The sequence below is a fragment of the Oncorhynchus mykiss genome, chromosome 13 (assembly GCF_057628025.1).
Source record: "Oncorhynchus mykiss isolate SJ-2025 chromosome 13, ASM5762802v1, whole genome shotgun sequence".
In the NCBI taxonomy this organism is placed as follows: domain Eukaryota; kingdom Metazoa; phylum Chordata; class Actinopteri; order Salmoniformes; family Salmonidae; genus Oncorhynchus; species Oncorhynchus mykiss.
In genome coordinates this window covers 80396721-80409821 of record NC_143034.1, presented here as the reverse complement: position 1 = coordinate 80409821, position 13101 = coordinate 80396721, and the positions used below count along the sequence as shown (strand labels likewise).

Sequence of the window (13101 nt, the reverse complement as noted above, 5' to 3'; positions counted from 1 at the left end):
TGTAGCCTCTGTTATTGGTAATGGTGAGAGGTTAGTATGTTTTGTTGTAGCCTCTGTTATTGGTAATGGTGAGAGGTTAGCATGTTTTGTTGTAGTCTCTGTTATTGGTAATGGTGAGAGGTTAGTATGTTTTGTTGTAGCCTCTGTTATTGGTAATGGTGAGAGGTTAGCATGCTTTGTTGTAGCCTCTGTAACTTTCTCACTCATTATTATTCATGATTCATTCATGATCTTACTCAGTCAAGGCGTCACAGGCTTGATGTCTCATGGTGTTCGAGGAATATGGGACCAGATATACTTTTGACTGATTTAATACACTTTAAGTGTCAGAATACTTATGACTTCTTCAAATGGGGGGGACTAGATACATAAAATGCTTTAATTTTTCTAAACGTTGAAACAGATATGTATTAAAATATCCTCAAATAAAAGGTGACATTATAAACTGTCACCTCATATGAAACATTTGATCTCAAATCCAAAATGCTGGAGTATAGAGACACATTTAAAATGTTAGCTTCACTGTCTAAATAGATATGGTGTGGACTGTTTACTCAATACAATCTAAATCTGATACCTCACTGTCTAAATAGATATGGTGTGGACTGTTTACTCAATACGATCTAAATATTATACCTCACTGTCTAAATAGATATGGTGTGGACTGTTTACTCAATACAATCTAAATCTGATACCTCACTGTCTAAATAGATATGGTGTGGACTGTATACTCAATACAATCTAAATCTGATTCCTCACTGTCTAAATAGATATGGTGTGGACTGTTTACTCAATACAATCTAAATCTGATACCTCACTGTCTAAATAGATATGGTGTGGACTGTTTACTCAATACAATCTAAATCTGATACCTCACTGTCTAAATAGATATGGTGTGGACTGTATACTCAATACAATCTAAATCTGATTCCTCACTGTCTAAATAGATATGGTGTGGACTGTATACTCAATACAATCTAAATCTGATACCTCACTGTCTAAATAGATATGGTGTGGACTGTATACTCAATACAATCTAAATCTGATACCTCACTGTCTAAATAGATATGGTGTGGACTGTATACTCAATACAATCTAAATCTGATACCTCACTGTCTAAATAGATATGGTGTGGACTGTATACTCAATACAATCTAAATCTGATACCTCACTGTCTAAATAGATATGGTGAGGACTGTATACTCAATACAATCTAAATCTGATACCTCACTGTCTAAATAGATATGGTGTGGACTGTATACTCAATACAATCTAAATCTGATACCTCACTGTCTAAATAGATATGGTGTGGACTGTATACTCAATACAATCTAAATCTGATACCTCACTGTCTAAATAGATATGGTGTGGACTGTATACTCAATACAATCTAAATCTGATACCTCACTGTCTAAATAGATATGGTGTGGACTGTTTACTCAATACAATCTAAATCTGATACCTCACTGTCTAAATAGATATGGTGTGGACTGTATCCTCAATACAATCTAAATCTGATACCTCACTGTCTAAATAGATATGGTGTGGACTGTTTACTCAATACGATCTAAATATTATACCTCACTGTCTAAATAGATATGGTGTGGACTGTATACTCAATACAATCTAAATCTGATACCTCACTGTCTAAATAGATATGGTGTGGACTGTATACTCAATACAATCTAAATCTGATACCTCACTGTCTAAATAGATATGGTGTGGACTGTATACTCAATACAATCTAAATCTGATACCTCACTGTCTGTCTTCTGACTGATACTGCTTTTTAAACTGGTCTGGTCAGTCTACTATAATATTTGTACTATACAGGTTTCAGGACACTGATATATCTGAATATGTTGAAAAAATATACTGCCTCTCCATTTTCACCTCCAAAGAATATCAGTGTGATTTTAATATGATTTGACTCTTTGCAGGCTGTCAGGCTGTCTAGTCACAGAGGAAGGCTGTGCTTCTCTGGTCTCAGCTCTGAGGTCAAACCCCTCACACCTGAGAGAGCTGGACCTGAGCTACAATCACCCAGGAGATTCAGGAGTCAGACTGCTCTCTGCTGGACTGGAGGATCCACACTGCAGACTGGAGAAACTCAAGTATGTAGAGGGTTTATGTCAATGTTCATATCAGACATGTTTGACTTATTAGGCTAGTTAAGACAAACGTTCTGACCACCACTTGGACAAAGTTATAAGTTACTGTGTGTGTGTGTGTGTGTGTGAATTCAGGTGTATCCCTCAATGACTGTCTGTTCTTCTGCTTACCGCTACAGTGTGGAACATGGTGGAGAGAACAGAATGAAACCTGGGATTAGAAAATGTGAGTGTTGACTGCTGTGAAGAATATGACTAAGAATAAGTCTTAATTCAAGTTAATTCAAAGTCAAAGACCACCATCATTACTTACTTGGTCATATTAAATATCAGCTTTAGTTCTACAGAAGCAGAAATCAGGGACACCAAAGTTTACAAAGAGGTGCTTTGACTGTGTGTGTGTGTGTGTGTGTGTGTGTGTGTGTGTGTGTGTGTAATTAATGTGAATAAGTGTGTTTTATATTACCAGACAGTATAACATATGATCATTCAACAAGTCTCAAGTTACCTTAACTTCTCCTTTTGATACCTAGAAACATCTACATTAAATGAATTAATGAAACGTGAGTTAACATTCTAATGTGATTGATGATGATTTCTAATATTGTGTCTGGTTTCATCCATCAGATGTCTGTGATCTCACACTGGACCCAAACACAGTAAACAGACTCCTCTCTCTGTCTGAGGAGAACAGAAAGGTGACATGTGGGAGAGAGGAGCAGCTGTATCCTGATCACCCAGAGAGACTTGAGGACTGTAGACAGGTGCTGTGTAGAGAGGGTCTGACTGGGTGCTGTTACTGGGAGGTAGAGTGGAGTGAGGGGGCTGTTATAGGAGTGACATATAAAGGAATCAACAGGAGAGGAGGGGCTAATGACTGTTGTTTTGGATGCAATGACAAGTCCTGGAGTCTGATCTGCTCTGACAACAGTTACTATGCCTGGCACAATAATAATCACACTACCATAGACGTCCCCTCCTCCAGCCCCCACAGAGTAGGAGTGTATCTGGACTGGCCAGCCGGCACTCTGTCCTTCTATAGAGCCTCCTCTGACACACTGACCCACCTGATCACATTCACCTCCACATTCACTGAGCCCCTCTATCCAGGGTTTTGGGTTTGGGATGATGGTGAATCAGTGTCCCTCTGTCAGTGACACACACACACACACACACACACACACACACACACTGGACAAACACACACACACCTGCTGGACACACACTTGACACACACACACACACACACGCTGGACACACACACACACATGCTGGACACACACACACGTACACACGCTGGACACACACACACACACTGGACACAGACACACACGCACTCACGCTGGACACACACACACACATGCTGGACAAACACACACACACACTGGACACACACATGCTACACACACACACACACACACTGAACACACACTGGACAAACACACACACACACTGGACAAACAAAAACACACACACACACAAACACACACACACTGGACACACACACACACTGGACACACACATGCTGGACACACACACACGTACACACGCTTGACACACACACACACACTGGACACAGACACACACGCACTCACGCTGGACACACACACACACACACTGGACACACACATGCTACACACACACACACTGGACACACACTGGACAAACACACACACACACTGGACAAACAAAAACACACACACACACAAACACACACACACACACTGGACACACACACACACTGGACACACACATGCTGGACACACACACTGGACTCACAGACACACATTGGACAAACACACACACACACACTGGACACACGCACGCTCTGGACAAACAAACACACACTGGACAAACACACACACACACACTAGACAAACAAACACACACACAAACACAGTGGAAACACACACTGGACAAACACACACTCACTGGACAAACACATTGGACACACATGCATATATATATAGGACCTCTTACAATAACACTGTTAAAATACCAATGTGATCATTTGTCTTTTATGTTGAAAAACAAATTGTACAATTATGTATAATTATATATGGATCATGTTCACAAACACACACACTGGACACACAGTGTGATCATTTGTTGTCTATTATGTTGAATAACACACAGGAAACACACAAACACATTGGACACACACACATGCGCATCTTCCTATAATTGTGACCTTGACCCAGGACCTCTTACAATAACATGTCTTTTATGTTGAATAACAAATTGTACAATTATATACAATTATATCTGGACATACGCTCCATAGTTGTATAATTATATATGGACATACTCTCCATAGTTGTATAATTATATATGGACATACGCTCCATAGTTGTATAATTATATATGGACATACACTCCATAGTTGTATAATTATATCTGGACATACACTCCATAGTTGTATAATTATATATGGACATACGCTCCATAGTTGTATAATTATATATGGACATACTCTCCATAGTTGTATAATTATATATGGACATACGCTCCATAGTTGTATAATTATATATGGACATACACTCCATAGTTGTATAATTATATATGGACATACGCTCCATAGTTGTACAATTATATATAATTATATCTGGACATACACTCCATAGTTGTATAATTATATCTGGACATACACTCCATAGTTGTACAATTATATATGGACATACGCTCCATAGTTGTATAATTATATATAATTATATCTGGACATACACTCCATAGTTATATAATTATATCTGGACATACACTCCATAGTTGTATAATTATATCTGGACATACGCTCCATAGTTGTATAATTATATATAATTATATCTGGACATACACTCCATAGTTGTATAATTATATCTGGACATACACTCCATAGTTGTATAATTATATATGGACATACGCTCCATAGTTGTACAATTATATATGGACATACGCTCCATAGTTGTATAATTATATATAATTATATATGGACATACACTCCATAGTTGTATAATTATATCTGGACATACACTCCATAGTTGTATAATTATATCTGGACATACTCTCCATAGTTGTATAATTATATCTGGACATACGCTCCATAGTTGTACAAGTATACAAGGATATATTGTACTTTTCATAATAAAACATACTTGAAACAAGAAAAGGCTGTTAATTGTGAAAACAGTTTGTTTATTGATTTAATGTTTCCTCTGTCAGGTTGATGTTAACCTGCGACTGGTTGAAACAAGAAAAGGCTGTTAATTGTGAAAACAGTTTGTTTATTGATTTAACGTTTCCTCTGTCAGGTTGATGTTAACCTGCGACTGGTTGAAACAAGAAAAGGCTGTTAATTGTGAAAACAGTTTGTTTATTGATTTAACGTTTCCTCTGTCAGGTTGATGTTAACCTGCGACTGGTTGAAACATGAAACAAATATGAAATGAAATACAAAACAATTAAATATGTGGAATAGAATTAAACAAATTGTACAATTAGTACAACAGAGTGTTGTGATGCAGGGTCACTATAGCAACAGAGTGTTGTGATGCAGGGTCACTATAGCAACAGAGTGTTGTGATGCAGGGTCACTATAGCAACAGAGTGTTGTGATGCAGGGTCACTGTAGCAACAGAGTTCTCTCTGCTCTCTCTCTCTGCTCTCTGTTCTCTGCTCTCTCCCTCTTTCTGCTCGCTCTCTCTGCTCTCTCTACTCTCTGCTCTCACTCTCTGCTCTCTCTGCTCTCTCAGCCTGCTCTCTGCTCTCTCTCTGTTCTCTGCTCTCTGCTCTGCTGCTCTCTCTTTTCTCTGCTCTCTCTCTGTTCTCTGCTCTCTCTTTTCTCTGATCTCTCTCTGTTCTCTGCTCTCTCTCTGTTCTCTGCTCTCTGCTCTGCTGCTCTCTTTTCTTTGCTCTCTGCTCTCTCTCTCTCTCTGCTCTTTCACTCTTTGCTCTCTCACTCTTTCTTTGCTTTCTCAGCCTGCTCTCTGCTCTCTCTCTCTCTGCTCCCTCTCTCTCTCCCACACTCTGCTCTCTCTCTCCCACACTCTGCTCTCTCTCTCCCACACACTCTGCTCTCTTTGCTCTCTCTCTCCCACACTCCTCTCTCTCTCTCCCACACTCTGCTCTCTCTCCCACACTCTGCTCTCTCTCTCCCACCCTTTCTGCTCTCTCTCTGCTCTCTCTCTCCCACACTCTTCTCTCTCTCTCTCTCTCTGCTCTCTCTCTCTCCCACACTCTGCTCTCTCTCCCACACTCTGCTCTCTCTCCCACACTCTGCTCTCTCTCTCCCACACTTTCTGCTCTCTCTCCCACACTTTCTGCTCTCTCTCCCACACTTTCTGCTCTCTCTCCCACACTTTCTGCTCTCTCTCCCACACTAATATACTGATATACAGTAACATTCAGAAAGTATTCAGACCCCTTGACTTTTTACACATTTTGTCACGTTACAGCCTTATTCTAAAATGGATGAAATGTGTTTTTCCCCTCATCAATCTACACACAATAACCCAGAATTACAAAGCAAAAACTGTTCACTTTATGTGTGAACATTTTCATTTAAAAAAAACTTAGATATCACAGAGGGAGAGGGAGAGTAGAGAGTCAGAACAGAGGGGAAGAGAGAGAGAGAGAGAGAGGGAGGGTAGAGAGTCAGAACAGAGGGAAAGAGAGAGAGGGAGGGTAGAGTCAGAACAGATGGAAAGAGAGAGAGAGGGAGGGTAGAGAGTCAGAATAGAGGGAGAGTAGAGAGTCAGAACAGATGGAAAGAGAGAGAGAGAGAGAGGGAGGGTAGAGAGTCAGAACAGAGGGAAAGAGAGAGAGGGAGGGTAGAGTCAGAACAGATGGAAAGAGAGAGAGAGGGAGGGTAGAGAGTCAGAACAGAGGGAAGAGCGAGAGAGGGAGGGAGGGTAGAGAGTCAGAATAGAGGGAGGGTAGAGAGTCAGAACAGAGGGAGAGAGAGAGAGAGAGAGAGAGAGGGAGGGTAGAGAGTCAGAACAGATGGAAAGAGAGAGAGAGAGAGGGAGGGTAGAGAGTCAGAACAGAGGGAAAGAGAGAGAGAGAGAGAGGGAGGGTAGAGAGTCAGAACAGAGGGAAAGAGAGAGAGAGAGAGAGAGAGGGTAGAGAGTCAGAACAGATGGAAAGAGAGAGAGAGAGAGAGGGAGGGTAGAGAGTCAGAACAGAGGGAAAGAGAGAGAGAGAGAGAGGGAGGATAGAGAGTCAGAACAGATGGAAAGAGAGAGAGAGGGAGGGTAGAGAGTCAGAAAAGATATAACGCAACGTTAACTATTCATGAAAATCTCAAATGAAATGAAAGAAATGTATTGGCTCTCAAGCTTAGCCTTTTGTTAACAACACTGTCATCTCAGATTTTCAAAATATGCTTTTCAACCATAGCTAAACAAGCATTTGTGTATGAGTATTGATAGCCTAGCATAGCATTAAGCCTAGCATTCAGCAGGCAACATTTTCACAAAAACAAGAAAAGCATTCAAATAAAATCATTTACCTTTGAAGAACTTCGGATGTTTTCAATGACGAGACTCTCAGTTAGATAGCAGATGTTCATTTTTTCCAAAAATATTATTTGTGTAGGAGAAATCGCTCCGTTTTGTTCATCACGTTTGGCTAAGAAAAAAATCTGAAAATGCAGTCTCTACAACGCCGAACTTTTTACCAAATGAACTCCATAATATCGACAGAAACATGGCAAACGTTGTTTAGAATCAATCCTCAATGTGTTTTTCACATATCTATTCGATGATAAATCACTCGTAGCAGTTTGGTTTCTCCTCTGAAGAAAATGGAACGCGCATGGACGTTGAGATTACACAATAATTGCGACGGAGGACACCAAGCGACCACCTGGTAGAAGTAGTCTCTTATGGTCAATCTTCCAATGATATGCCTCCAAATACGTCACAATGCTGCAGACACCTTGGGGAAAACGTGGAAAATGTAAGCTGACTCCTAGCTCCTCCACAGCCATATAAGGAGTCATTGCCATGACGCGGTTTCAAAAAATGCGGCACTTCCTGATTGAAATTTCATCTTGGTTTCGCCTGTAGCATCAGTTCTGTGGCACTAACAGACAATATCTTTGCAGTTTTGGAAACGTTAGAGTGTTTTCTTTCCAAAGCTGTCACTTATATGCATAGTCGAGCATCTTGTTGTGACAAAATATCGCGCTTAAAACGGGAACGTTTTTTATCCAAAAATGAAATACCGGCCCTAGAGTTCCAAGAGGATTTATACAGATAATTTACACAAAATACAATATAGTAATAATATAAATTACCTGAGAATTGTATATCATCCAGTCTTAATATGAATTGTATGTCATCCAGTCTTAATATGAATTGTATGTCATCCAGTCTTAATATGAATTGTATGTCATCCAGTCTTAATATGAATTGTATATCATCCAGTCTTAATATGAATTGTATGTCATCCAGTCTTAATATGAATTGTATGTCATCCAGTCTTAATATGAATTGTATGTCATCCAGTCTTAATATGAATTGTATGTCATCCAGTCTTAATATGAATTGTATGTCATCCAGTCTTAATATGAATTGTATATCATCCAGTCTTAATATGAATTGTATGTCATCCAGTCTTAATATGAATTGTATGTCATCCAGTCTTAATATGAATTGTATGTCATCCAGTCTTAATATGAATTGTATATCATCCAGTCTTAATATGAATTGTATGTCATCCAGTCTTAATATGAATTGTATGTCATCCAGTCTTAATATGAATTGTATGTCATCCAGTCTTAATATGAATTGTATGTCATCCAGTCTTAATATGAATTGTATGTCATCCAGTTTTAATATGAATTGTATGTCATCCAGTCTTAATATGAATTGTATGTCATCCAGTCTTAATATGAATTGTATGTCATCCAGTCTTAATATGAATTGTATGTCATCCAGTCTTAATATGAATTGTATATCATCCAGTCTTAATATGAATTGTATGTCATCCAGTCTTAATATGTTTGTAGAAACCAAATATTAATACATTGTTAAAAACATTTTATTTTACATTTAGAGAGCGACAACACACACGCACACGCTATACAATGTCAAGTAATTGTTTTCTAGAACTGTGTACATCCACTAGGGGGAGCCAGTGATCCAGACATGTCACACAAAATGGACATTTGTTTGTTGAAAACATTAGGATAAATACATATGTGAGTAGAGTCCTTTCTCGTTAATTTTTTATTTTTATCTCTAACACAACATCTAATTTATTATATACTATATAATTTATATAATGCATTAAAAGTGGTCCATCTTATAAAATAATACAATGATCCCCTTTTTGTATTTTTTATTGACTGAGACATACACTGGACAGTCCATCCTCGGACATCCCAGGATGACCCCCTGAGGACACTTTTTAAAAGGTTAAAGGTTAGGCAGGATTAAAACTGTTTTTTCAAAGACACTAGGGACACCCCTTGTGTGCATATAGTTCCCTTGTGTGTAAGAGACCCCCTAGATGAACAAACTGTTGACCATTAAAATATGGATTGCTGAGAACTCTTTAAAAGTGTAAAGGTTAAACAGGTTTAAAACAGTTGTTGTTTTGTAAAACCTTTATATAAATCATAATCGTTACTATTACACAATACTACACATTACTACACAATAAACATTATTATCACACATTACTAAACAATACATGTTATTATTAAACAATACCACACATTACTAAACAATACACATAATTATTACACAATACTACACATTACTACACAATACATGTTATTATTACACAATACTACACATTACTACACAATACATGTTTATAAGTATAATAAGACAGTTTATTATTATTTTCTGAGAGAAAAAGAAGAATCAACATTTTCCTCCTTTTCAGGGGCCTATTGTAACCCGACACCCCCACCAGTCTCTCCTTTTCAGGGGCCTATTGTAACCTGACACCCCCATCAGTCTCTCCTTTTAAGGGGCCTATTGTAACCTGACACTCCCATCAGTCTCTCCTTTTCAGGGGCCTATTGTAACCTGACACCCCCATCAGTCTCTCCTTTTCAGGGGCCTATTGTAACCTGACACCCCCATCAGTCTCTCCTTTTAAGGGGCCTATTGTAACCTGACACTCCCATCAGTCTCTCCTTTTCAGGGGCCTATTGTAACCTGACACCCCCATCAGTCTCTCCTTTTCAGGGGCCTATTGTAACCTGACACCCCCATCAGTCTCTCCTTTTAAGGGGCCTATTGTAACCTGACACCCCAATCAGTCTCTCCTTTTCAGGGGCCTATTGTAACCATCAGTCTCTCCTTTTCAGGGGCCTATTATAACCCGACACCCCCATCAGTCTCTCCTTTTCAGGGGCCTATTGTAACCTGACAACCCCATCAGTCTCTCCTTTTCAGGGGCCTATTGTAACCTGACACCCCTATCAGTCTCTCCTTTTCAGGGGCCTATTGTAACCTGACAACCCAATCAGTCTCTCCTTTTCAGGGGCCTATTGTAACCATCAGTATCTCCTTTTCAGGGGCCTATTGTAACCTGACAACCCCATCAGTCTCTCCTTTTCAGGGGCCTATTGTAACCTGACACCCCTATCAGTCTCTCCTTTTCAGGGGCCTATTGTAACCTGACACCCCTATCAGTCTCTCCTTTTCAGGGGCCTATTGTAACCTGACACCCCCATCAGTCTCTCCTTTTCAGGGGCCTATTGTAACCTGACACCCCCATCAGTCTCTCCTTTTAAGGGGCCTATTGTAACCTGACACCCCCATCAGTCTCTCCTTTTCAGGGGCCTATTGTAACCTGACACCTCCATCAGTCTCTCCTTTTAAGGGGCCTATTGTAACCTGACACCCCCATCAGTCTCTCCTTTTCAGGGGCCTATTGTAACCTGACACCCCCATCAGTCTCTCCTTTTAAGGGGCCTATTGTAACCTGACACCCCCATCAGTCTCTCCTTTTCAGGGGCCTATTGTAACCTGACACCCCCATCAGTCTCTCATTTTCAGGGGCCTATTGTAACCTGACAACCCAATCAGTCTCTCCTTTTCAGGGGCCTATTGTAACCTGACACCCCCATCAGTCTCTCCTTTTCAGGGGCCTATTGTAACCTGACACCCCCATCAGTCTCTCCTTTTAAGGGGCCTATTGTAACCTGACACCCCCATCAGTCTCTCCTTTTCAGGGGCCTATTGTAACCTGACACCCCCATCAGTCTCTCCTTTTAAGGGGCCTATTGTAACCTGACACCCCCATCAGTCTCTCCTTTTAAGGGGCCTATTGTAACCTGACACCCCCATCAGTCTCTCCTTTTAAGGGGCCTATTGTAACCTGACACCCCCATCAGTCTCTCATTTTCAGGGGCCTATTGTAACCTGACAACCCAATCAGTCTCTCCTTTTCAGGGGCCTATTGTAACCATCAGTCTCTCCTTTTCAGGGGCCTATTGTAACCTGACACCCCCATCAGTCTCTCATTTTCAGGGGCCTATTGTAACCTGACACCCCCATCAGTCTCTCCTTTTAAGGGGCCTATTGTAACCTGACAACCCAATCAGTCTCTCCTTTTCAGGGGCCTATTGTAACCATCAGTCTCTCCTTTTCAGGGGCCTATTGTAACCTGACACCCCCATCAGTCTCTCCTTTTCAGGGGCCTATTGTAACCTGACACCCCAATCAGTCTCTCCTTTTCAGGGGCCTATTGTAACCATCAGTCTCTCCTTTTCAGGGGCCAATTGTAACCTGACACCCCCATCAGTCTCTCCTTTTCAGGGGCCTTTTGTAACCTGACACACCCATCAGTCTCTCCTTTTCAGGGGCCTATTGTAACCTGACACCCCCATCAGTCTCTCCTTTTCAGGGGCCAATTGTAACCTGACACCCCCATCAGTCTCTCCTTTTCAGGGGCCTTTTGTAACCTGACACACCCATCAGTCTCTCCTTTTCAGGGGCCTATTGTAACCCGACACCCCATTAGTCTCTCCTTTTCAGGGGCCTATTGTAACCCGACACCCCATTAGTCTCCAAATCCCCATCTTCAAGCTGTGAGGGCCTCAGACGTTGCCTCTTCCACACTGGCTGTCCATGGCCTTCCAGGGCCTATTGTAACCTGACACCCCATTAGTCTCCAAATCCCCATCTTCAAGCTGTGAGGGCCTCAGACGTTGCCTCTTCCACACTGGCTGTCCATGGCCTTCCAGGTCCTATTGCAACCTGACACCCCATTAGTCTCCAAATCCCCATCTTCAAGCTGTGAGGGCCTCAGACGTTGCCTCTTCCACACTGGCTGTCCATGGCCTTCCAGGGCCTATTGTAACCTGACACCCCATTAGTCTCCAAATCCCCATCTTCAAGCTGTGAGGTCCTCAGACGTTGCCTCTTCCACACTGGCTGTGGAAGAGTCCTATTGCAGGTCCTATTGCAACCTGACACCCCATTAGTCTCCACAAGCCTCAGACGTTGCCTCTTCCACGCTGGCTGTCCATGGCCTTCCAGGGCCTATTGTAACCTGACACCCCATTAGTCTCCACAAGCCTCAGACGTTGCCTCTTCCACGCTGGCTGTCCATGGCCTTCCAGGTCCTATTGTAACCCGACACCCCATTAGTCTCCAAATCCCCATCTTCAAGCTGTGAGGGCCTCAGACGTTGCCTCTTCCACGCTGGCTGTCCATGGCCTTCCAGGTGTCGTAAGTTTTCTTTTCCCTGATAGATCAACCTTCTTGATCGTTCAGCCCAAGTTTTGTCTTGAGGACAAAAGGGACCATCTTCGTAAATGTTCACGATGGTGGAAAAACTGCTGTACTTGTTTTATCCTATCAAGCACTGTAAACCAATCTCAGCACTTGAAGCTAAAGACAGGCCCAAAGTAGTTGACCACTGTACAAGCGTTTGAAAATACATATGAACTAACAGATTTGGTTGCATTTGCGCTACTGAATTCAGAAAAAACTCAAATTGTCACTTCGGAGTCTGGACTAAAAGCCACTGAAGAGATTCTTATAAC

The 13101-nt window shown here is 41.3% G+C and overlaps 3 protein-coding genes across 4 annotated transcripts in view; 2 read left to right on the top strand and 1 right to left on the bottom strand.

Moving 5' to 3' along the window:
• LOC118937847 (NLR family CARD domain-containing protein 3-like) overlaps nt 1–13101 on the top strand; it is a 527060-nt gene that overhangs the window by 21388 nt on the left and 492571 nt on the right. The gene's annotated exons all lie outside the window — the stretch shown is intronic.
• The window catches only part of LOC118937868 (stonustoxin subunit beta-like), a 397513-nt gene that overhangs the window by 231238 nt on the left and 153174 nt on the right, over nt 1–13101 (bottom strand). The gene's annotated exons all lie outside the window — the stretch shown is intronic.
• Nucleotides 1947–5256, top strand: LOC118938461 (stonustoxin subunit beta-like). Its single transcript, XM_090197908.1, has 3 exons — nt 1947–2114; nt 2291–2337; nt 2739–5256. Exons 2-3 carry the CDS (start codon nt 2316–2318, stop codon nt 3266–3268), a joined length of 552 nt encoding a protein of 183 aa, XP_090054034.1. The 5' UTR covers nt 1947–2114; nt 2291–2315; the 3' UTR covers nt 3269–5256.